Source organism: Haliotis asinina, unplaced genomic scaffold (assembly GCF_037392515.1).
Source record: "Haliotis asinina isolate JCU_RB_2024 unplaced genomic scaffold, JCU_Hal_asi_v2 scaffold_123, whole genome shotgun sequence".
Classification (NCBI taxonomy): Eukaryota; Metazoa; Mollusca; class Gastropoda; order Lepetellida; family Haliotidae; genus Haliotis; species Haliotis asinina.
This window is the reverse complement of record NW_027133987.1, coordinates 310-26,835: the sequence shown is the minus strand read 5'-3', so window position 1 is coordinate 26,835 and position 26,526 is coordinate 310. Positions and strand designations below refer to the sequence as shown.

General features: G+C 40.5%; 2 protein-coding genes across 2 annotated transcripts; both read right to left on the bottom strand.

The window, feature by feature from the left end:
- Positions 1 to 1,248: 1,248 nt before the first annotated feature.
- LOC137271369 (ankyrin-1-like) lies at positions 1,249 to 10,812 on the bottom strand. Its single transcript, XM_067803991.1, has 4 exons — positions 10,253 to 10,812; positions 4,993 to 5,087; positions 3,868 to 3,924; positions 1,249 to 2,666 (listed from the first exon to the last, which is right to left on the bottom strand). Exons 1-4 carry the CDS (start codon positions 10,810 to 10,812, stop codon positions 1,249 to 1,251), a joined length of 2,130 nt encoding a protein of 709 aa, XP_067660092.1.
- A 49-nt stretch (positions 10,813 to 10,861) lies between these two features.
- On the bottom strand, positions 10,862 to 16,299 carry LOC137271368 (ankyrin repeat domain-containing protein 29-like). The gene is made up of 3 exons (XM_067803990.1): positions 16,266 to 16,299; positions 10,965 to 11,666; positions 10,862 to 10,866 (listed from the first exon to the last, which is right to left on the bottom strand). The coding sequence occupies exons 1-3, from the start codon at positions 16,297 to 16,299 to the stop codon at positions 10,862 to 10,864; spliced, it is 741 nt and encodes a 246-aa protein (XP_067660091.1).
- Between the last annotated feature and the right edge of the window lie 10,227 nt (positions 16,300 to 26,526).

The window sequence follows — 26,526 nt, the reverse complement described above, 5'->3', positions numbered from 1 at the left end:
GTCATTGGATCGAGAACAATATCTTCTAGATTACCTGATAATAGCTCTATTTTCACTGCTGAAGCAAACGCCATATTAACAGTTCTTAAATATATTCAAAAACACCCTAAACATAAACAGAATATAATCTTTTCAGACTCTCTTTCTTGCTTTCAGACTTCTTATTCCTTACAGCGATTATAAAACCACCATTAGATCTTATATCCGTGCTCGGATGCAAAAGAAGTGCGACTCCCAAGTAGGTATATATAAATTACATGAAATAAAACCCTACATTGGTTACACCTACTTGGGTTATCAGTCCAGGCTTGAAGAGGTCATTATGCGACAGTATACGCATAAATATTTGCTTAAAGGTGAGGATCCTCCGGTTTCTATCCCTTATGATGAAAGAATCACAGTCAAGCATGTCCTGCTTGACTGTGTTGAGCATTCCATCACAAGATATCAGTACTTTAATTCACGAACTATAAAGGATCTTTTTAAAAATACAAGTTCTCATTTAATCATTACATTTTTAAAAGAATTAGATTTGTTAACTGAATTGTAAATAGATAAATATTTTATTATTGGAAGTTTAAATTCATAACTGTGCTTGTTAGTGGCTGTGTCCTCAAACGGGATTGAAGCACTGTAAAACTATTGTCCTCCTGAGAGGATACATAAGTCCACAAACATTCAAAGTAAATTCAAACTTTCCACGTTTTTAATCGTAGAATAAGTGTCTTTTTATTCTGTATGACTAGATTTCCCAAATTGCTGGCGGCTGAGGGGATGATGTAAATCCAACTAGGGACCATGCAGGTAGCAAAAGCTCTGTAAGTTCCCATGGTCCCTAGTATGGTGATCTACCTTCAGTTGTTAGCAATCTATAGCCCATTTTTATATTGTATTGTCCTCTATAGATAAGCTGTTTTAGGTATATTTACTAGTTTCACATTCTTTTCTGTGATATTCTAGTTGTTAAACTGCCCTTCGTCGACAGGGTTTTATAATACACATATATTCCATTTCAGTGTTATGTTCTCGTCACGATATTGCTGAAATATTGTCGATGTGACGTTAAATTTTAACTCACTCACTCACTCACTTAACACGACAATGTCTGTGACGACACAGTGTGTCTGTACCAATGGAAATTTGTACACAAGAGGGGAGCACAAGAATTCAGATCTCTCGATCACCGTAGTGTCGCTATCCAATGGGAGGTTCTTCTGACTACCTCCCAACTGACAATCAAAGGGTTTGTTACTGTATGTTGTCCTGGGACGACCTGTCAGCTCCATTTCTCACCAGTAACGCCACCACTTGCACGTGTCCCCTTTTTTCTGCTATCATTACTGGTGTCATGTCTTTCCTGTTTCTACTGTTGATGTCCACCATGTTCTGTGAAAGGATGTACTTCACCACCTCCACATATCCCCCACGACAGGCTAGGTGGAGAATGTTGTTAGCCTTTTTATCCCGAAGTGACACTTTGGCGCCTTCATTTACAAGTAACTGAACCACCTCCTCATGCCCCTCCATTGCCGCTATCAGAATCGGTGTCATCTGTTTCTTGTCTCTGCTGTTGATGTCTGCCATGTTCTTTGAGAGGATATACTTCACCAACTCCACATTTTCCGCACGACAGGCAAGGTGAAGGATGTTTTCACCAGCACGACTTGAGGCGTCAATATTCGCCCCTTTACTGACGAGAAACTCCACAACTTCTTTACGCCCTTTTCCTGCTGCCACCATCACGGGTGTGAAAGTCTTCCAGCCTCTACTATTGATGTCAGCCATGGACTGTGAAAGGACGTACTTCACCATTTCCACATGTCCCCCATGACAGGCAATATGAAGGATGTTGTTACCTCTATTATCATGGAGTGACACACTGGCCCCTTGGCCTACGAGTAACTTCACCACTTCTTGATGCCCCTTTCCAACTGCCATCATCACGGGTGTCATATCCTTCCGGCCTCTGCTATTGATGTCCACCACAGACAGTGACAGTATATACTGCACCACATCCACATGTCCCGCACGAGATGCATAGTGAAGGATAGTATTTCCATAAAGACCCTTTAGTGACATGTTGGCCAAGTTCCTAAAGAGTAACTCCACAACATCCTTGTGTCCATTCTCTGCTGCCATCATGGCGGATGTCATATCCTTCCAGCCTCTGCTGTTGATGTCCACCACGGGCAGTGATAGGACGTACTTCACGACATCCACATGTCCAGCACGACTGGCAAAGCGAAGGAGTTTGTTTTTACTGTTATCCTGGAGTGACACATTGGCCCCTTGACCCACGAGAAACTCCACCAAGTGCCTATGTCCATTCTCCGCAGCTAGCATAACCGATGTTGCCCCGCATAATACCTGTCCATTGATGTCATGTTTATCGAGGGACAAGATATATTTCACCAGCCCAACATCTCCTCCCTGGGAGGCAGAGTGAAAGATGTTGACACCGAAGTCATCTACAACTGACACATTAGCTCCTTTACTCACGAGTAGGTGAACCACGTCCCCATGTCTTTCACCAGCTGCCAAAATTGCTGGTGTCTTGCTATTCCACTCTTTACAGTTCATGTCTGCCCGTCCTTGAGATAACATGACCTTTACATTTGCCAGGTCACCGGTCTTTGAGGCGGTATGGAGGTCACAAAACAAAGGTTCTGGAACATTGAAACAGTTGCACAGATCAATGCTCATGCAATCACTGGATTGTCTGGTTCAGACTCGATTATTTACAGACTGCCACCAATTAGCTGACATATTGCTAGTCCGTTGTAAAACTAAACTCACTCATTCACTCCTTGAGTTTAAGGCACTAAACATTGTCAAAACAAGGAAAAACAAGGGTGGTTCAAAGTCTAAACACAAGAGCCTAGTGCATGTGCAAGACAGACGTCCCATGTACGTCACTGCGTTCACCTATCGTGTGATGATACGCACCAACACATACAGTATACAACGCCTACAAATACAGTACACCACACCCACACATTCAGTATGCCACGCCCACACAAACAGAAAGGCATGCCATCTATTCACACATCGTTTGTAGTACAGGAAACTGCACACCACTATTCAGAGCGCTCGGACTCCGTACATGTAGCCTTTCTGGACAGTTCTAAGGCTTTTGACACTGTGTACCAGCCTGGTCTCCTGCTGAAGCTCCATCGGATGAACGTACCTCATCACTTATGGTCAGTACTAGATCACTTCTACCAGACCATGAAGAGTTGTGTCCTATCACACAACGAGAAATCTGACTGGTTCCAGCTTCACAGAGGAGTCCGCCAAGGAAGCGTTTTATCTGCCAAATTGTATCTACTGTATATAGATGAACTTCTGAGAAACCTCCACAAGAGCGGAAAAGGATCAATCATAATGGACATCAGTGTAACAGCTCCAACCCAGGCAGATGATATAACCCTGATATCACCAACCAAATCCCATCTACAAGACATGGTATCTACAGTAGACAGTGGCGATTTACATTTTCTCCATCAAAAAGCAGAGTTCTAACTTTTGGACCAGTCAGCCATTCTAACCTGGACATTAAGTTATATGGTCAAAAAATCCCAATTACCATAGAAACAAAACACGTTGGAAAAACTCTTTCAGCAGAATACAACTCCTGGAATAGAACCATCGATGCCTGCTCGAAGATGAGATCAACAACAATGTCACTGTTAAAAACAGGGCTACACGTCAGAGGATTAAATCCTTTAGTCAGCTCTAAAATCATTAAATCTATCTGTGTCCCAAGATCCCTTTTTGGGTGTGAACTGTGGAACAACTTAAGCAAAGCACAAGTGTTGGCGCTGGAACGCTCCCAGAGAGCAGCTCTCAAGATAGCACAAGGCCTACCTCGTTCTACGAGAACAGATATCTGCAACGCACTGCTCGGCTGGACATCACTGGAGTCTGAAATAGACAAGCGAAAGCTGCTGTTCCTTGGAAACCTGTGTAAAGGCAAAACAGACTTCCTCCCCAGGCGTATCTTGTCAACAAGATTGGTTCTGTCTAAGTACAAGTATTCAAAAAATCCTCTTGGCTTTGTCCCGGACATCAAACGGATTGCAGAGAAATACAACCTCACAAGTTTCCTTAACGCCTTCAGTAGCCATGGAACATTCCCTAATAGACTTACCTGGTAGAGGATTGTAAAAGATGCTATTAAAGGGAGAGAGCTCGACACATGGAAAAAACGAATAGAAACCAACCCAGACCTGAGACACCTCCTACAGATTCATCCAGTTATCTCCCCCCACAAAGCGTGGGTAACGGCGAAGAGAGTTCCAGGTATGAAGGAAGCTGCAGTCTTTGTGATCCAGATGTGCGCCATGTGGAGGCCAGGAAACCTCCAGGGTGTGTGCAGGAACGGTCACTCAGACTTACTGGTACACATTGTGTGCATGTGTCATGAAACAGAAAAACAGAGAGACAGCCTCTGGTGCAACATAGTGGACAGGTGTTCTGTGGAGGTCAGTGCAGCTCTACATCAGAAGCCTGATGTGGAATTAGTATGCTGTTTACTGTCCTGCCATTCTCCTGTGCCAAATCCGGACATTGAACACACATTCTCTGAAGTAGTAATGAAAGGCTTACTCGAGTTTAAAAAAATAACTGTCCTCGAAAAGGAGTATTATAATCACCGCTTTTAAATCTACAAGTTACTAAAATTTCAGATGCCGATATAATGTAAAGCTGTTATAGCTTACTTCCCTTGTAACTCTCCTCTGGAGGAATAAAGAATATATATATATATACGCACCAACACATACAGTATACAACGCCTACAAATACAGTACACCACACCCACACATTCAGTATGCTACGCCCACACAAACAGTACACTCGCGCACACACACATACAGTACACCCACGCACTCACACACATACAGTACACCCACGCACTCACACACAGTACACTACGCCCACACAAACAGTACACTCGCGCACACACATGCAGTACACCACACCAACACCTACAGTACGCCACGCCCACACCTACAGTACACCACGCCCACACATACAGAATAGTACACCACGCCCAATACAACTTGCCCGCAAACAGTAAACCACACCTGCATATACAGTACACCACATCCACACATTGAGCACACCACACAAACAAATAATGTACGATACACACAAAAGCATGTAAATCACACCCACCCCCATCACTGATTGAGCGTCTCATAAGCCCCCACTGTATGATCTTAGCAATCACTGTACAATCTCATAAGCCACCACTGTATGATCTTAGGAATCACTGTATAATCTCATAAACCACCACTGTATGATCTTAGCAATAGGTGAATGATTTCCCTTAGCATCTGCTCTCTCATCGCGATTTCCTAGGGATCTGTGAGGGAACTTGGTGTCATGTCTGCATCTACTGTATAATGTCCTTAAACTACTGTTTCATCTCAGCAGTCTCTATATGATTTCCTCAGCAACTACTGTATGATCTCAGCAACTACTGTATATACTCTTATTTTGATAGACAACAGACTTATTCAGTAAAGAGGCCTTGGGCCCATGATACATACTTTGCTAGTGATATCATAGTGGTGAGAAAGTAGCTGCTGAACAGGTACAGGTGTGAGGCTTTGTAATAAATATTATATGGACAACAGTATGCATTTATAAATCTTTGGTTTTTTAATGCTGACCCTTACTGTGTACCGGTGATAACTGAAGGGCTCAGTGCTTTGGGTTAGTAGTGATGGGTCACAGTTCCGTACTTTATATAAATACAGACATTGCCTGTCCAGGGCAAAGACATTACTATGGTGGAATCTGTCTAAAATTTGCCACTAATACCAACTTCGGCAAGACTGTTCAGAAGTACATCATGTCTTATTGAATCAAACGCTTTGGAAAAAGGAACAAAAAGACAATAAAACCTACCACCTTTCCTTGATGAATATTTCTGACATATTGACCGATGGGAAAAATGTTGAATAATTCTCCCTAAATGCCCCTTGCACTTTACCTATACAGTTGTGGCCATCACCTCACTGTTTACGTCTGGAATTCATTACTGAACAGAACATTGTACACAATACACCTATTAAGGATATGCCTCGGTAGTTATTTGGTTATCTTTGTCACCAGATTTATGCATTGGAGAAATAATACTTTTCCCCGACTCTGATGGAAAATCCCCAGTATCAAAGATCTTATGAAACAGCTTAACCAATCCTGGTAAGATTGGGCTCTTGCTGGCTTGTAAGACCTCTGCAGCTAAACCATCTGGTCCTGGTGATTTATTTTTCCCAAGTTTGTCAATATGGGAGTTATATAACTCTGTTATAGGTGCATCTAAAATGGACCATACATCTACAGAGTTGTTGCTTAGATCAGAAATATTACAGTCATCTGAAGCTAAGGAACTTGACCCATCCAATATCAGAAGAAACGAAAAGTGATTTACCCACTCTTCATTCCTTATTTTATTGGATACAGCTGAAGACCTTTGTCCAGTTTTAAGTGCTTTTAAAATAATTTAGCATTCAATCTTGATTCCATGAGTTTGTTTCTGCAGTTCGTTTAATACACGTGTTTCTCTTTAGCAAAACTAATTTTAAAGACGATCTCAGAGTTTTGAACATGTTTATATCTACACCATGATCTCTGTTAGCCCTCGGTGCTTTATCTTCTTGACGTTCATGATTTTCAAGGTCACTATTCCACCAGGTTTTTGTGTTGATATAATTGATACAATTCTAAAGATACATGCTAGTTTTAAATCTCTATGTAGTTATGATGATCTAGTTATTTTGGATCAGATAGACAGATTAATGACATAATGTTGCGATTATCATGAATTTATAACTCACGGTATAGCTGAAATGGTGTCAATGTGACTCACGATATGAACTCACGCACGCAAACTATCAAACGCCACTGCACATAATAAAACCGATAACATCGAGGTTAGATGCTAATGTTTTTCTTTCAAGGTTATGTCTGTAAGATCTTTGATAACAATGACCAAATTATTCAACGTACTGGCAAAAGAATTTTGTTATTTTCTTAATGGGAATTTGCAGGATTTAGAAATCACATGTGGCCGAGATTCCATTGATGTTGCAACCCCGGGCAACAACTGAGAGCCAGAACTCGTAGCCATTGGGGATGATATTGGTGGGGCTAATGTCAAAGCCCGCATCCGTGGAGCGAAGTTCATAGGTGTAGGTGTCTCGTGCTCCTTCCCCAAGCATGACTCAGTCGTCGCTAGCCCCGGACACGGGATCTGCAAATGATGATCATTACTGAAAGAAATTATGGCTTCTTGTTGAACGCCACACTCGGCCATTTTCAGGTACACAAATAATGAAATTGGGACCAAAGAATTTATTGTTTTCATCGTGAACATGGATCTACATACTTGGGATCTACACAACATGGCAGCGGTCCGTAAATAATCGAGTCTGGACCAGACAATCCAGTGATCGAGATCACTGGGTTCGTTTTACGCAGCTGCGTTATGATAACTTGTGTCACAAGAAAAGCATGAGGTACTAAAGATCAATTCTAACTTTTATAATAGTAGAACAGGATTTTCTGAATCGAAAACTACATTACATATCAAATCGAAAAAATATTTTAGACAATACAATGATATTTGTAGGGCATGTAATAACCATATTGAATGCGTGAGTTCACATGAATGAATATGCTAAACCTTGAAATTATGCTATTGTGGTCTGGGCACCTGTGGCGAGCCACCTCCTCGTTGTGGGTGCTGGGTAACGCTAAGAGCTCGCCAACACCCCTGTAGTGGACCCGGGGGGATATTTGGTTCACCAACCCGTTTGCCCTTTATCAAAGGTTTTAACCAATTCAGCTGATGGATCATTATTTGTGGATGATTTTAATGTATAACTTGTCATGGGAAAACATGCATACTATTGAGCGGCAACTGCAGTTATGTTTAAACAAAATAGATAAATGGTGTCTTGAAAACGGCTTCAAATTTTCTAAGTCAAAAACTAATTGCATACATTTTTTGCCATAAATGAAAACCACGTAAGGACCCAGAACTGTTTTTAAATGGCACTGCCATCAAAGTTAGCATGGCCATCAACGAGGCCAAGTTCGTATGTCTGATTTTCGACTCACATTTAACTTTTCTGCCACATATCAAATCCCTAAGAACGAAATGCCTCAAGGCACTTGATTTATTAAAAGTCGTGTCTAATTCAAAGTGGGGAGGTGATCAAGCTACCCTTCTACACCTATCTATATAGATCACTTGTCCGTTCGAAGCTTGACTATGGCTCCGTCGTCTATGGTGGAGCGTGCAAAAACAACTTAAAACTATTAGATTCTGTCCATCATCCTAGGGTTAAGACTTTGTCTTGGTTCCTTTCGAACTTCACCTGTTGACAGCCTGTACGTTTAGGCTGATGAGCCATCTCTTGAGCAGTGACGCATAAAATTAGCTTTACAGTATGTAACAACACTGTATTCCAATTAATCAAACCCTGCATATAAGTGTGTTTTCAATCCTCTGTATGAGGATTTATACAATAAGAAATCATCTCTTGTTCCGCCTCTTGGTTTAAGAATAAAACCACTTATTTCTGCTGCCAGCATTGAGCTGGAAAATATAACCCCTTCCCGTCTTCTTCCTTCTCCTCCTTGGCAATTGGTTAAGATCCACGTGGACCTAACATTGACCACATTAAAAACAAAACAACAGAAACTAATGAATTACGATATAAACAAGCACATAATGAGTTAAACATAAATATAGCAATTATAAATCCATATTTACAGGTGGCTCCAAGGACGGTGGCGCAATGGCTTGTGCCACTGTCATTGGATCGAGAACAATATCTTCTAGATTACCGGATGATAGCTCTATTTTCACTGCTGAAGCAAACGCCATATTAACAGTTCTTAAATATATTCAAAAACACCATAAACATAAACAGTATATAATCTTTTCAGACTCCTTTTTTTGCCTTCAGGCTATTAAAAATATTTCTTGCAAACATCCACTTTTAATAGAAGTTATTGAATTATATGATGATCTTCCTACTGGTCAATACTACATCGTCTTTTGTTGGTTACCCAGCCATGTGGGAATCTTTTGTAGCACATGGGTTGACCTTGCTCCTAAAGCAGCACTCAACAAATGTGTGACGCCACTTCTTATTCCTTACAGCGATTATAAAGTTTACATTAGAACGTATATCCGTGATCTGATGCAAAAGAAGTGGGACTCCCCAAGTAGGTATCAATAAATTACATAAAACAAAACCCTACACTGGTTACACTTACTTGGGTTGTCAGTCCATGTTTGAAGAGGTCATTATGCAACGATGTCGTATTGGCCACACAAAGTATAAATATTTGCTTAAAGGTGAGGATCCTCCTTTTTATATCCCTTGTGATGAAAGAATCATAGTCATGCGTATCCTGCTTGACTGTGTTGAGTATTCCATCACAAGAGATCAGTACTTTAATTCACGAACTATGAAGGATCTTTTTAATAACACATGTTCTCATTTAATTATTACATTTTAAAAAGGAATTACATTTATGGAATGAATTGTAAATAGATAAACATTTTATTGTTGGAAGTTTAAAATCATAACTATGCTTGTTAGTGGTTGTATTCTCAAAGGGGATTGAAGCACTGTAAAACTATTGTCCTCCTGAGGGGATACGTAAGTCCACAAACATTCAAAGTAAATTCAAACTTTCCATGTTTTTAATCGTAGAATAAGCGTCATTTTATTGTATGGCTAGATTTCCCAAATTGCTGACGGCTGAGGGGATGATGTAAATCCAACTAGGGTTCCTAGTATGGTGATCTACTTTCACTTGTTAGCAATCTATATCCCATTTTCATATTGTATTGTCCTCTATAGATAAACTGTTTTAGGTATAATTACTAGTTTTACATTTTTTTCGGTGATATTCTGGTTGTTTTGCTGTCCTTTGTCGACAGGTTTTTATAATACACATATATTCCATTTCAGTGTTATGTTCCCGTCACGATATGGCTGAATATTGTCGATGTGACGTTAAATTTTAACTCACTCACTCACTTAACAGGACAATGAATGTGACGACACAGTGTGTCTGTACCAATGGAAATGTGTACACAGCATGTGCCATGTCACAAGAGGGGAGCACAAGAATTCAGATATCTCGGTCACCGTAGTGTTGCTATCCAATGGGAGGTTCTTCTGACCACCTCCCAACTGACAATCAAAGGGTTTGTTACTGTATGTTGTCCTGGGACGACCTGTCAGCTCCATTTCTCACCAGTAACGCCACCACTTGCACGTGTCCCCTGCTTTCTGCTATCATTACTGGTGTCATCTCTTTCCTGTTTCTACTGTTGATGTCCACCATGTTCTGTGAAAGGATGTACTTCACCACCTCCACATGCCCCCCACGACATGCAAGGTGGAGAATGTTGTTAGCCTTTTTATCCCGAAGTGACACTTTGGCGCCTTCATTTACAAGTAACTGAACCACTTCCTCATGCCCCTCCATTGCCGCTATCAGAATCGGTGTCATCTGTTTCTTGTCTCTGCTGTTGATGTCTGCCATGTTCTTTGAGAGGATATACTTCACCAACTCCACATTTTCCGCACGACAGGCAAGGTGAAGGATGTTTTTACCAGCACGATTTGAGGTGTTAATATCCGCCCCTTTACTGACGAGAAACTCCACAACTTCTTTACGCCCTTTTCCTGCTGCCACCATCACGGGTGTGAAAGTCTTCCAGCCTCTACTATTGATGTCAGCCATGGACTGTGAAAGGACGTACTTCACCATCTCCACATGTCCCCCACGACAGGCAATATGAAGGATGTTGTTACCTCTATTATCCTGGAGTGACACACTGGCCCCTTGGCCTACGAGTAACTTCACCACTTCTTGATGCCCCTTTCCAACTGCCATCATCACGGGTGTCATATCCTTCCGGCCTCTGCTGTTGATGTCCACCACAGACAGTGACAGTATGTACTGCACCACATCCACATGTCCCGCACGAGATGCATAGTGAAGGATAGTATTTCCATAAAGACCCTTTAGTGACATATTGGCCAAGTTCCTAAAGAGTAACTCCACAACATCCTTGTGTCCATTCTCTGCTGCCATCATGGCGGATGTCATATCCTTCCAGCCTCTGCTGTTGATGTCCACCACGGGCAGTGATAGGACGTACTTCACGACATCCACATGTCCAGCACGACTGGCAAAGTGAAGGATTTTGTTTTTACTGTTATCCTGGAGTGACACATTGGCCCCTTGACCCACGAGAAACTCCACCACGTGTCTATGTCCATTCTCCGCAGCTAGCATAACTGATGTTGCCCCGCATAATACCTGTCCATTGATGTCATGTTTATCGAGGGACAAGATATATTTCACCAGCCCAACATCTCCTCCCTGGCAGGCAGAGTGAAAGATGTTGACACCGAAGTCATCTACAACTGACACATTAGCTCCTTTACTCACGAGTAGGTGAACCACGTCCCCATGTCTTTCACCAGCTGCCAAAATTGCTGGTGTCCTGCTATTCCACTCTATACAGTTCATGTCTGCCCGTCCTTGAGATAAGATGACCTCTACCTTTGCCAGGTCACCGGTTTTTGAGGCGGTATGGAGGTCACAGAACAAAGGTTCTGGAACATTGAAACAGTTGCACACATCAATCACTGGATTGTTTGGTCCAGACTCGATTATTTACAGACTGCCACCAATTAGCTGACATATTGCTAGTCCGTTGTAAAACTAAACTCACTCATTCACTCCTTGAGTTTAAGTGCACTGAAAAATTGTCAAAACAAGGAAAAACAAGGGTGGTTCAAAGTCCAAACACAAGAGCCTAGTGCATGTGCAAGACAGACGTCCCATGTACGTCACTGCGTTCACCTATCGTGTGATGATACACACCAACACATATAGTATACAACGCTTACAAATACAGTACACCACACCCACACATACAGTATGCCACGCCCACACAAACAGTACACTCGCACACACACACATACACTACACCCACGCACTCACACATATACAGTACACCTACGCACTCACATACAGTACACTACGCCCACACAAACAGTACACTCGCGCACACACATGCAGTACACCACATCCACACATACAGTACACTACGCCCACACAAACAGTACACTCGCGCACACATACAGTACATCACGTGCACACATACAGTACACCACGCCCAATACAACTTGCCCGCAAACAGTAAACCACACCCGCATATACAATACACCACATCCACACATTGAACACACACAAAAACATGTAAATCACACCCACTACCATCGCTGATTGAGCGTCTCATAAGCCCCCACTGTATGATCTTAGCAATCACTGAATAATCTCATAAGCCACCACAGTATGATCTTAGCAATCACTGTATAATCTCATAAGCCACCACTGTATGATCTTAGCAATCACTGTATAATCTCATAAGCCTCCACTGTATGATCTTAGCAATAGGTGAATAGATGTGCTCTCTCATCGCGATTTCCTAGGGATCTGTGAGGGAACTTGGTGTCATGTCTGCATCTACTGTATAATCTCCTTAAACTACTGTTTCATTTCAGCAATAACTGTATGATTTCAGCAATCGCTGTATGATCCCGTCAGCGACTTATATAACTCTGTTATAGGTGCATCTAAAATGGACCATACATCTACAGAGTTGTTGCTTAGATCAGAAATATTACAGTCATCTGAAGCTAAGGAACTTGACCCATCCAATATCAGAAGAAACGAAAAGTGATTTACCCACTCTTCATTCCTTATTTTATTGGATACAGCTGAAGACCTTTGTCCAGTTTTAAGTGCTTTTAAATAATAATTTAGCATTCAATCTTGATTCCATGAGTTTGTTTCTGCAGTTCGTTTAATACACGTGTTTCTCATTAGTAAAACTAATTTTAAAGATGATCTCAGAGTTTTGAACATGTTTATATCTACACCATGATCTCTGTGAGCCCTCGGTGCTTTATCTTCTTGACGTTCATGATTTTCAAGGTCATTATTCCACCAGGTTTTTGTGTTGAGGCAAAACTTGGACTTCTACAGATTACTTTAGCATGGTCGGCAGCTGACTGTTACAGGTTAGGTATACTAGATACTGCCTCTTATCTGCAATAATAGTACAAAGTGTATCATGAGCATGTGAAAGACACGGGACAAATTTCTGTTCCCTATTGTCTTTATTCCACCTATACTTAACCCATTAATTGGCCATATTTTGTTCCTTCTAGTTTTGGTACCCAGGGTAAAAGGTTATTGGCAGGCCTTGTTGACTTTGGAATAGGTCCTGATGCAGGCACAGTTAGTGAGCAATACAATGGTTTCGTTCATCCTTCATAGAAACTCCAAAATCTTAGACAGTGAAGAAATATCAGTAGATGCAGTCAAATAGTCTGTGACAATTTGACCATTATGTGTGAAACGTGAATTGTCTCTGTTTGTCTTTAGCAACCTGCCATTTACAAAATGAAATCTAAGTGAACGACAAATATCAACTAATTACTTACCATGATAATTATAGACTTTATCTTTAGTATTTCGAGGCGAGCTAAACAAACCAGTAGGATAATCCTCAGTTTCTCTAATAAAGGTTCAATTATCATCAGGAATTGCACTGCGATCTCCAGCAAGAAATATTCTCTGATCTGTATAGTTATTATTGTTACTGAAATCTGTTCCAGATCTGTCATACCATCTTTATCAGATCCAACGTTTATAGACGAAGTTTCTGGTGACAAATACGTGAATATCATCGTCAGATCAAAGTCGTATGGCAACTGCCAGGTAGCGAGTAGAACAGCAACGGTTTTTTGGAAGTGTTCGTAAATTCTTTTAGCAAAGCCAGCGGTAACAAGCCATTTATCTGTGACCTCTTATTTTCCAGCTCAGTATGTTTATCTCCTAATCCGGTGTGTGCATATGTATCAAGTAGTCAAGTTTCCAACAGATGCGGCCACGACTACCTGGCAACGCATCATGCATGTTGTTACCTGTCAATACGCAATCACGCATATAAGGTTACAAACAGTAAGTGAATTATTTATTGAGGTATGTGCGGTAAAGGCTTGAAGTGAGCGATTACGTGTAACTTCGCCCGATGAAAGGTACGGAGCAGCTTGACAGACAGGCACACAGATCTGTTTCACTACGTCAATTTCCGTTATTCGTATTCGGTCTATTTTAATAACTGAACAGTGCTTGCATGCTGGTCACATTAGAATGAAACACGTGTGGAAGTGATTTCTTCTCGAACATCCACGAGAACATTGTGAATCGACTCCTTTACGTCAATATATGTCATCACTGGCACCCTCGAACACAGTGTGGATGCAGCACGTAACGTCAAAGACATTCACCAGCACAATGTAAATTCCGAATGTATCCTCAATGACTGTCTAGCTTCATGAACAAATACGGGCACATTGTGAACACGGGCCTTAACGTCAATAGATATTGTCATGAACCACCATAAGCACATTTTCAGTCCAGTCCTTAACGTCAACAGATACTGCCATGAACATCCACAAGCAGAGGTCCTTAACGTCAATACATGTTGTCATGAACCACCACGAGCATACTTTCAGTTGTTACGAGAGTGTATTTTCCGTGATTTGAGTTGTTAGTAATTATTTTTGCGGTAGTTGTAATTGGGTCACAATATTTAAGGTTTTAGTGTTACTTATTATGAGTCACATTTCCTACAGAGAATTATTCAAGCGGCACGCCTCTATGGCAGTACTTTAGAGTAACCTCCCTTTGATAGACATAAACACGAGGCTACGACTTTTCTAGAGCTCTCCACATTAGTGGCGATGGTCGTAAGTGCTCAAAGGTTCTTGACACTATGACAGTATATATAAAGGCTAGTTGCCGTGTTGGACGGACACACAGAGTTTAACTGGACGTATACATTATCAACATCCGTCAGCGCCTGATTTTCATTAACCGCTACCTGACCACGCACTTGGTTATATTCTGCATAACTGTTTCTCTCTCGCACTAAGACTTTGGTGAGTTAGCTATATACTTTGCGACCCATTGCCTTAGATTTTGTCTCATTTGTAATGCATTTGAAATAGGTATTGTGAAATTGACTTGTGACTTCGTATAACCTGTTCTCTTTGCTTAATAATACAATATGTGGCTGTTTTAGACTTGTTTTTGTTCTGTTTTGCTGGTTCACAGGGGATTTCTTACATCTTTAATTTTGTCACGGCAAATTTTAACCGTAACACAGTCCAGTCCTTAACGTCAATAAATATTGTCATGAACAATCACGAGCACATTGTCAGGCCACACCTTAACGTCAACTGATATTGCCATGAACATCCTCAAACACAGTTTCAATCCAGTCCTTAACGTCAATAGTTATTGTCCTGAACACCCATAAACACATCTCATCAAGCCGTCTGTACTCTTTTGTCATGCCATTCCAGTCTCCAGTATACCCACGGAGCTGAGTCGCTGATTTTCTGTAAGCCGTGATATGAACTGCGCGCTGATTTGGTTAAAATTCAGATACCAGAGAATAACCAAGGGTTCTCCTTCAGTTTACAATATCAAGCGTGTGAACTTCAGATGTCAAAAAGCATGCAAGAAGTAAGTTCATTGTCCACAAACTGCACGCACAAGAAGTGACGCCAAATTGTATTTGGATAATGTTATTTCATCAAATATTTTCGGAGTAGGAAGGTAAAATGGACGATATCATTGAAATTTAGGTCTAATCCTATACTGATTAAACATTTGACACCAAGGGAATTGTTTGGTTCTTATATCAGTACAAATTTAGTGAGTGAGTGAGTGAGTGAGTTTAGTTTTACGCCGAACTCAGCAATATTACAGCTATATGGCGGCGGTCTGTAAATAATCGAGTCTGGACCAGGCAATCCAGTGATCAACAACATGAGCATCGATCTGCACAATTGGGAACCGATGACATGTGTCAACCAAGTCAACCACCCGATCCCGTTAGTCGCCTCTTACGACAAGCTGAGTCGCCTTTTATGGCAAGCATGGGTTGCTGAAGGCCTATTCTACCCCGGGACCTTCACGGGTACTAACAAAGGCATTTACCCGGAAGTAACTCTGAGATTCTGTCTTCACTATTCAGCTGCAGCTTCAGAAAACAAACGACCATATCAACATGCGAAATGATGAATTATCATTAAATCATATGGAATCCAATAATGGAGTAGGCTACTCACGACAAAGCAAGATGTCAGCTAAAGTGGCGGCCATTTTGATTTTTTTCTCAAAAAAAAATATGTGTCAACTAATTTCTACATCCTTTATCAATACACAGAGGTCAAAATGAAAGTGACTAGGCTGAGGATAGTTAAACTATTCATGAGTAAATTTGAAGTATTGTCGGGCAGCAAACCAAATGTGACGAAAATGCTCGCAGGCCCTTGCTACATATAATGGCCTGTAAAAAACTCATACCACAATCCGAGAGTATTACAGACCTTTTCATGAGCCCAAAACATCATACTATCTGAAAACAATGTCAAAGAAATAGGACTGGGAAGGCTACGAAATCCTATTTTAGATCCTCCTCCTGGACTGCTGGAACTAAATGTCTGGCAGAAGGTGGACACTTACCTTGCACACACACATATGAACATCCCTTTCCTAGACAGACGGAAGTCGTGTTGCAGACAATGGGCCCACAGACTGGTTTCAGGACCTAAAGACAACAACGAAATAAGACTGTTGTGAAGGGTATATCTGTGGTGTTGTTCCGTGTGGAGTATATATCTGTCGATATATCTTGATATGTAAGAATATTGTTGTGTAAAGTCGCAATCAAAATGGTCTTATATGCTCATCTTATTTCATAAAGGGTAAGGACCTACTTTGAAACGTCGCACGCTCTGTACTAAAGATGAGATCTATCGATATATTGTTAGCTACCTACATTAAAAATTTGTACAAAGCCAGCCTTGAGCCTGTGAACATCGTTTGATTACTAGAAAATGCTACTGATTATAACTAACATGCATAAATTAATATCAAACAGCCACATGTTTACAAAGAGCGTCCTGCACAGATTTTCTTGCATAATTAAAGGCTGGTATCTTTCTGTCTCATGACGTCATATTACACTGAAACACGTGTTTACAAAAAACGTCCTCCTGGGATGATGTCCGATGCAACTGCATAATTTGACTCATACAACATGTTCCTGAATTATTTTACGTGAACAACTGACTAGACGTTGCATGTGTTTATGACGAGTACCACCGATGGAGCAGGATATGCTCACTATTTTCGCGAACTCCTTCATGGTGATTCATAATAATATACTCTTCACATTGCATGGTGATCATCACTGGATTGTCTGATCCAGACTCGACTTGTTTACAGACAACATCGTGCTGCTGAAATATATATAAATATAGATATATACTCATGATATAGTCACAATTGTACAGCAGACTCCGCTTTTATGTTTCTGATGGATGTGTAAAGGGTTTTGTCACTTTTATAAGTCATATGTCAACACTTGCAACATTTACAATGTATGTCATTTTGACCAAAGTTGTCCTCCCTACAGATGAGCATGATATCAATGATATCATAGAATATCGAATTTCAAACAGAATTCAAAACTGCAGCGCACTTTTATCTTCGTATCTGGACCTACAAGGTGCTCAAAGGTTTTGAGCCTAAAATACCCCTGATACATACATGATAAAAATAGCTATGTGATATAGAAGAATGGTTTATAGCTTTCACACATACGTAATAGTGACATGCATAGTTTACTACCTATCTAGACTTGCCTCTTTGAAGGATAGAATTACAGTCAATAATGACTATACAGCCATGGTCTTTGCATTCAGTACAGCCATTGAGCAAGGCTAGTGTTTGTATAACAACTACTCATAACTACTCGAAGCGGTGAGGGTTTGTATTCCAAAACTATCGACCCATTTTTCTTATGGGATTCCTATGTAATCTGTTTATTTGTCTCTATATGACTGGTTTGAACATTAAAATTTTACTGATTCACTTTATTTGTATTTACAGAACATGTCAACAACAGCTGTTTTATTTTGAAGGAAAATGAAAAAAATATAGCAGTTATTACTTTGGATAGAGGAGATATATGATGCGTAACTGAGATATTTTGTTTCATTTTCTTTTTAAGCTTTTACCCCATAAAAGTTGTTGATAGCATCTGAGATTGCCTGACATTATTCTCTTGAATCATGAATGTTTGTATGTTGTGTATGTTGTTTTTCTGCATGCAAGGTATTACTGTTAGGGAACGATAAGCCCTTAAACTAACTGTTATTACGGTCATACTGTTATGAACTATTATTCTCTTAACCAAATACATAATCAGACTGTCAGCATGGTATACCATAATACCAATGTAAATAATAAACAAGCTATACTGATGGATAAAAGATAGTGACAGCATAATAATTCAGGTGCAGCCTATCCCATAGGTGACATTTAATGATTCCAAACAGACTGTTTTCATATTGCTATGATAACAGTACTTGTGCAGATGTTTAGCGTTCAAGCATTATTACACCACTACGTAAAACCTGATAGTGACCCTTAGAGACCCTTTAGGTCATAGAGATATATCGCTCATTTCTATACCATGCAAACTTTACTGTGATAGTTCAAACACTCGTTTGATTGTGTCTTATATTACATTTCCTCCTCTGGGTTAACAGAGGTAGAGGTAACTAACTGAAGCGCCCCACAAATATCTAAAAGCCAGCCGTTCACGGAAACTCATGCTAACGACGCGCCTTCAAGTCTGATCGAAAGTAAGTGGTAACTTCCACGGGTTTACTTTTCCATAAACTATACTGATCACCGTGCTTGTATCAAGGCACAGAAACATTTCCTCTGTGGTTTTGTATGTCTATACAGCAATACTTTCAGCAACATGTCTTGAACGTTTGGAATGGGGTTCAACGATGGGGTTCAACGCGCTTCCATGCAGGTCAGTCAACTTCACAAAGAGGGCACAATATTAAAAGTCATGTTTAAATTGGTGGCGAGTGGCGAAACATGTGGCGTATTATGACTTATTTTGGCTCTGCTCTCAAAAGAAGAATTAGTTTCATCAAACTTTTCTGAGCAAGGGTAAAATATCTGCTGCAGAGACGACATTTCAAAGCGGCTTTGAGGCGAGGAGAGATTTGAAAAATAGGGGAATTTTTGTGACCGAACGTTAGCATTATTCCAGCAAATGGCTATAATGGCTTTAAAAGCTAGTGATGGCTTTAACCATGTTGACAATGGAAACCCGGCATTCGGCGTGAAAAGAGAACGGTTTAACCACTAAGCTACCCGTACAGACCAGTGCAACATCACTTGCTTAGGTTTACGTACCATTGTAACATGTCTGTACATACACGTGTACAAAGAATGAGAAAACGTAACCTGAACTATGAATGATAAGATATACGCAGGGGTGAAGGGAAACCGTGATCTGATGGCCTGGTATAGCCCAACACTCACAAACTAACTGTATCCTGACATGGATGGGCAATGCAACCTGATGTGCTATGCTGCCTAAATGTTATAGTACATATATATTATTTCATTATTAGGTTTGTTTAATTCAAGCTTTTGGGAATGATTCAATGATTGAGTGATGAACTTATATGTATCAATATCTACACTAATTCCAAACAATAAATTGACTGGCGGAAACATGACAGCTAACTTCCGCTTTGGTCATATGTTTACCAGTAGTGTTAACACACTGTAAAGAAAACGAACAATCAAACCGTTAGTGGCTTATTTCGACTAACATGAGTTACCACGCTCTACACATCTCTCGATAAACAGATAACCTGTATTCTGTCGTTCCTCACGTTTCCATGTTAAGGTTATTGTAGCACGCTGTGCCGAGAATGTCAGCACATGTAGCTGAGAGAGGCAGAGGCTGTTTTAAATGATTAAAGTTGAGACTATTTATTCACTTTGACGTAATGTACTTGTAAACTGAATACAACACGTTGCGTGTTATTTGATGTTGTGCTGACAGCCGAAAGATACCCTGCCTCCACTTACCTTAAAGGGAAATAGAAGCAACTCTCGTGTGAGTAAGCCCATCCAGTGTTGTTGTCATTTCCAGTATGTGGGCCTGAAAGTATGGCCAAAGTTGTCTGCCCTTTAACCATGTGCGAGCGCGATGGGAAGCGAGGCGAGAATGGAGTGCGCTGCCCCTGACGTCCCCGGGTGGGCGTGAAGGTGATGGGTGGAATACTGCATATTAATTAGGTGAACACGTGGCGGAAACGTGACAACGAACAATTGGATTGGTTGATTGCTTACTAACCAACCAATTGACAAACAACCCGTGTTTGAATTAGAATTTTGAGCTCCATTCTGAACTTTCCACAGTTGGGGTAAGTAATGTTTTCACGGGTCACTTGTTTTGTTACAGAATATATCCTGGTTGTGTTATTTGTGTGAGGCCTAATGGTGAAATGTGTTTCAGCTTACCAAGTCAATGATTCAAAATGGGTAAAAATTGCAAAGAATTTAAACTGTTGACGTTCTGTTACATATTTGCCGACGCGTGTGCCTGGTTAATGACGCAAAAGGTGAGGTGACGTGAAACATAAGTGTTCAACTGTAAATTGGGACGGTAAAGTACTAAGTGTGCAACATTCAACTTGTAACCATGATTACAATAGTGTTAGCGTTTGGTGGGGTAACCCGTACTTCAGGCAGTGGACATTTTTTAAATATGACGTTCAGTGACTTTGGTTAATGAACTTTCCGCCATGTTTGAAGTACAAACGATTGGCGGCAATTGTAACACCATAGCACTTTCGTATGACTAAACCACTTCGAGAAAGAAATGTGATGAGAGTCGCCGGTACCGTTTACTTCTACTTCTACTTCTACTCACTGTACAGTTATTGCCATAAGACTACTGATGTTAGTGTTGTGCAGTTTTTCTACTTGTAGCGTTGCTATTACCGAGTGCCATGGCGGATGTGACCTTGAATTCTGAAGTGTGAAGTTTCAGATGATGAAAGTTTAGACCGTTTATTCAATTTTAGTGAATATGCTTTTATAAAACAGTAGTTTTCCACATAACATAATGCATGCCCCTTCGTTCCACGGACGACCTTCTGTTCCAATGTGGGGCATGGTGAAGGCGGGTGGAACTCGACAGTAACTGTGAGTAAATGAACAGAATGGAAGAATAATACTGTTTGGGCTGGTGAAGGGACGACTGTGTCTGCAAATGAAATTTTGGCGGATTGACAGTACCGTGTGTTTGAAGTTGGGCATGAAATTGCATGATTGACAGAGTAATTTCTTTTGGACGTGTTCAAGACGACTGGATATTTCAAGTTGGTGTAAACCATTGTAAATGGATGCAAACTTAACGCTAACCATGTAGGACATTATGAAGTAAGTTAAAAATGGAGATCTACAAGGCCTTTCAGTAAGTTAAATTAAAATATGTTTGTTTATGGTTAGCCGTATGCATTATGCATTATGAAAATAGCATATTCATTGATTGACCAGAGTTGTTGTTTTTTTAATTGTGTAATTAGTTGCACACACACAGGTACAAACTATCAATGTGGATTAATTTGGTTATGTGTTCATAGACATTTAGGAGATAAACATTACGTGTTTGCCAATTTCCCGGTTTTATTGAGTATTTGAAGCACGGGAATACATGTGAAACCGACGGCGTCAGCATTGTAAACACAAAAGTAAACTCAGAGGTGCACACACGTTTTTCTGTCCGCACTCATTGACCTCGAGTACGGGCACAGCAGTGAAACCGTCAACCAGTCGTTTCGGCTGGTTCCCATGGTAGCATCTAGAACTGCTCATTGATACTGTAGGGGAGTTTCTCAAAGTGGTATTATTCTGCCATCATGACAAGGCATATGGGACTTTTTTTGTTCCTCAAATACCAGAAGCCTTGTTTTAGATGAAAACAATAACACAATCAAATATCTATGTGCAAAATACGAAATTGAACAACCTATATACCCTCCAATAAAAGTGGTTGGAACCTTCCACATTCCAAGGTATGTCTACCAAGAGCCCTCAGTGGCATGCAAACATTGACACCACTTAATGAAGATTTCAAAATGGTTTGAAATGACGACAAAGCAACTGTTATAAGGCAGGAAATTCATTTAATTTCTACTGCTATTCTTAGTGGTAGTATGGACCTTGGGCCGTTCCTTTCACAATCAACATTTATTTTTTTTTATGCCAAGAAGAGCTTAATACCCATGAGCACCCCTATTGACAACATGGACTGGTGAGCTGACCCAGACTACTGGAAGTAGTTATTAATAGTTACATTTCAGTTTGGCATGTGGAAAAGGCAAAGAGGTAATATAGGTGTGTATAGAGACAACAAGGTTACGGCGGTGGCACGAAGGCAGTGGTTTGTGTATGTGTTGTAAGACCGACATATTTACTGATGTCTTTCATGAACAATGCAAGAGAATTTTTGCCAAGCGGACGGATGTTACACCAGACAGTTTCGGACAGAGAAACAGTTCGTTTGTCATCGGGATTCAAGTGTGAAACATATTTTCAACTTCATATTTCAGGTAACCACGGTGATTTTTTTTGTCATTTCGGAATGTGTCATTTCAATATACTTGTACCGAGTTTTGGCAACTTTTGAACTATGAAGCGACAAGTTCACGTTTGTTCTCCGTACCGCGACGAGTGAAACCGAGTGTCAGATGAAACCAAACCTTCCGAGTTAAACCAAGTGGGTTATTTGTGTCGAAACTTTTACGGATTATGTCAAGTTCACGTGAAGGGATTGCGGCGTGATATTTTGTGTTGTGAAGTCCTCTTTTTCTTAGGTTTCTGATCATGGACAAAACTATATTGAAATAAAAATTTCATTGGGATATTTGTTTCCACCATGGTTCATTCGCCAAAAAAGTGTATGGTGGGCGAGGGTGTGCTTAGGCTCATTATTAGTGAATTCTGCGGACCAAAATGGTAGCCGAACCGTTACAACCTTATTTGGGTGGTATTTACAAAAGTATTCTGCCGTTCGTTAAATTAATGAGACAGAATTAATGATTACGCTTACCGATGTTTACAGCCCCTTGATTGCCGACGGTGGTATTTTTTATATAACGCGGTGGAAGGGAAACATGGCAGTAATATGCCATTCTAGAATTTCCCACCTGAGAAAGGTCAACAACAGAAATGCTGTACCTCCTAGACCGCAAATGCCACTTATTTAGCAATGTTTTTTTTTTATTTCAATCTAGAACCTTACCTTTGGTAACGCATGGTAACTTTAAACATGTAATATTATTATTGGCGCTGGTTGAATGGTTGAATTTATGATTTGATATGATATGCTTCTTTTGAACTGGCCTGAGCTGATGTAGATGAGGGAACATCAAACAGCTGATATTTGATGTTGCAATTTAACAATACACAGGTTTTCAGTTTCCTCTTAAAAATAATAGTGTCAAAAATAACTTGAAAAACACCCTAGAATATATGTAATTTGAAACTTCCCATGGCATGAAGCAGGTGAAAGGCACGGCTGATCACCTGGCTGACCTGATAGCCTTTGATACTGCAGTATAGTTTTTCTACATATAATACATGCTGCCATGCACTAATGCCACTTGCGTCACACTGTGAGATCATAAAGCAATAATTTGGTATAGTGTTCAGAGTGGGAATGCACTGTTTTAAAGTGAGGAAAATCATAAGTTATGAACATTCATGGATATAAATAAATGTATATAATCTGATTTCAGCAAATAGTTTACGTGTTACATGCATTATGTGACTTCTGTAAAACTTGGATATATTTGGTATACTTGTTATATTTATGTAGATAAATATTACACTACATTGAATTGGCTGCTGACAAAATGATTTCAATGAGTGTGAATGAATATTCGAGCACAATCTGTCAGTACCAAGTGTGGATATTTGAAAGTCTCCTCACAAGAAGATGAATGCAGGTAACTCCAAAATGAAGTGAACCACGTATGTACCTGGAACCTCAGAATGCAGGACCAGTGATTTTGTTTACCGTCAGAGGACCACAGATAATGGGTATGTATGTTTTGATGGAAATGATAGCTGTAAATTTGTATACACAAACATGTCATTAGTTTCATTAATATATGTAAACGGTAACATCACTGAGATATGTACGAGGTATATGCATGTGATATTTGTTAATATTTAAATGACTTGCACACTTAATAGGTAGGTGTATGAAGACTGCTCTAATTAGCAGACTATGTCACAAGTTAACTAAACTGCAACATTGTCTTGTTTTGTCATATTTACTTACTGCAAGCTAGTAGATTTAGTACAATGTTAAAAACAAAGCTTTGGCATAACATGCTGACATAATGTGACTGATGAGTGGATGGATAATTAGTGGAACTGAGTACAGGTGTGGTTATTTGAGTGGCCGTGCTGCTTTGTGGTTGTTTTCTTCCATTTGAAGGTTCTTCCTGCCAGCAGCCACCTGAAAGATGGAGGTCACAACTCACATCAGAAGCTTGGTGATTACTGTCATCATGGGTTTACAATTAAGAGTGAGTCAAGGAGTATTGTTTTATACAGTATTCAAGTAATAATGGTGGCACGTATAGAATGGGCTCTAAGCGTTGGTTGAAAGCCAGACACCTGGAACCACAGAGGGGAATCAAACCAGGTGTCTGGCTTTCAACCAGGAAGCTATGGCGGTATTATCCCTTACTGGCATTTTAAAACATAACTTTCATTATACAAATTTCTGATAGCACAAGGCAAGTTGTAGACATAGGATGGAAACTAAATTGAGAATGACAACTTAGACAAAGTGGATGACGCCAAGCATGACGTCAGTACTGACAATACTGCACAGTACATAGTAAGACCATGTTCACTATGTGAAGTAAGTTATTAACTATAGCATGTATTGTTATATGAGGGGCAATTTTCGCTTCACACGTATTATGAGAGATTTGCTTTATTCCTCATGCATTTTGAACAAAACCATAATATGTATTTAGGACTGGACTGGGACCAGTAACCAAGATGAGGCGGGAGCAGACATATCATGCTGAGATACACAGTCTGGAAAATGGGCATGTTCAACATAAATCTGTAGTTTAAAAGGAAAAAAGTTATTCAATGTAAAGTATTTCAATACACCCTTGTTGCTCCTGACATGTAGTTAAAGTGTAGACCGAGTTGATGTGTGTGCTCACTGTAAAAAGCTGACATATCATGTGGATTAACAGGGTGTATAAATTCATACACAGTCAGGCAGTCACATGTGAAGTGAGTATCATACCAAAATGTCATGTTTTCACACACAGTTTGAGGTGTAGAGCATGTACACTGTCACCCCTAGTGTCATGAAGACATTTTGTACCCAGACCACAAGTCTTCACCCACAGTCTGAGGTAGACAGCTTGTACCCTGACCACCAAGTCTTCACTGACAAGATGAAGTAGACATCTTGTACCCTGACCACAAGCCTTAATTCACACTAGAAGTAGGGATAGGGAGCTTGTGCCCTGACCACCAAATCGTCATGCACTGTCCGAGTTCACAGCTGAAATAGAAAAGAAGGTTTATTATATTATGTTATATGGCATTGATGTGACATGCATAGATACTAAATGACATCCCATTAGCCCAGACTTCTCTGCACATTCAGTCATTTTGAACACACTTCTTACTGTCGCAAACAAGACAGACAGCACTACCCTGTGTCAGTGTGCCTTGACGTTGTGTTTCAATTGGGTGTCAGACCTCACTGAATGTTGTATTCACATATACGTTTCGGAGAGATGTTCTGGCACTACTCATGTATTACTTTGGGGTGTACTGAGTTGCAACTATGCCACATGAGTCACTCATACTGTTGTGTACCAGAAGAGCGACTCCTACTCCCAGAGAGTTAACCCTACAAGCCCTAAGACACCAAAGGAGTGACACATACTTGCCCTGATTCCTTAACCCCTCAGATACTTGGATGTGGGGGTGGAGGGTGTGGGGTGTGAGGTGGTGACACACCCTTACCTTGGTTTCTTAAACACTCTTATACTGAAATGGGGACACACCCTTACCCTGGTTCCCTAACCCCTCAGATACTGAAGGAGTAATTGGAATACTGAAGGGGTGACACACCCTTGCCCTGGTTCCTTAACCATTGGGATATTGAGGGGGTGACACACCCTTACTCTTGTTTCCTAACGTCCCAGATACTGAAGGAGTAATTGGAATACTGAAGGTATGACACACCCTTGCCCTGGTTCCTTAACCATTGGGATATTGAAGGGGTGACACACCCTTACTCTTGTTTCCTAACGTCCCAGATACTGAAGGAGTGATGACACCCTTGTCCTGGTTCCTGACCCATTGGGATGCTGAAGGGTTTGACACACCCTTAACGTGATTCCTTATAACCTTAAGATACTGAAGGGGTGACACAACTTTACCCTC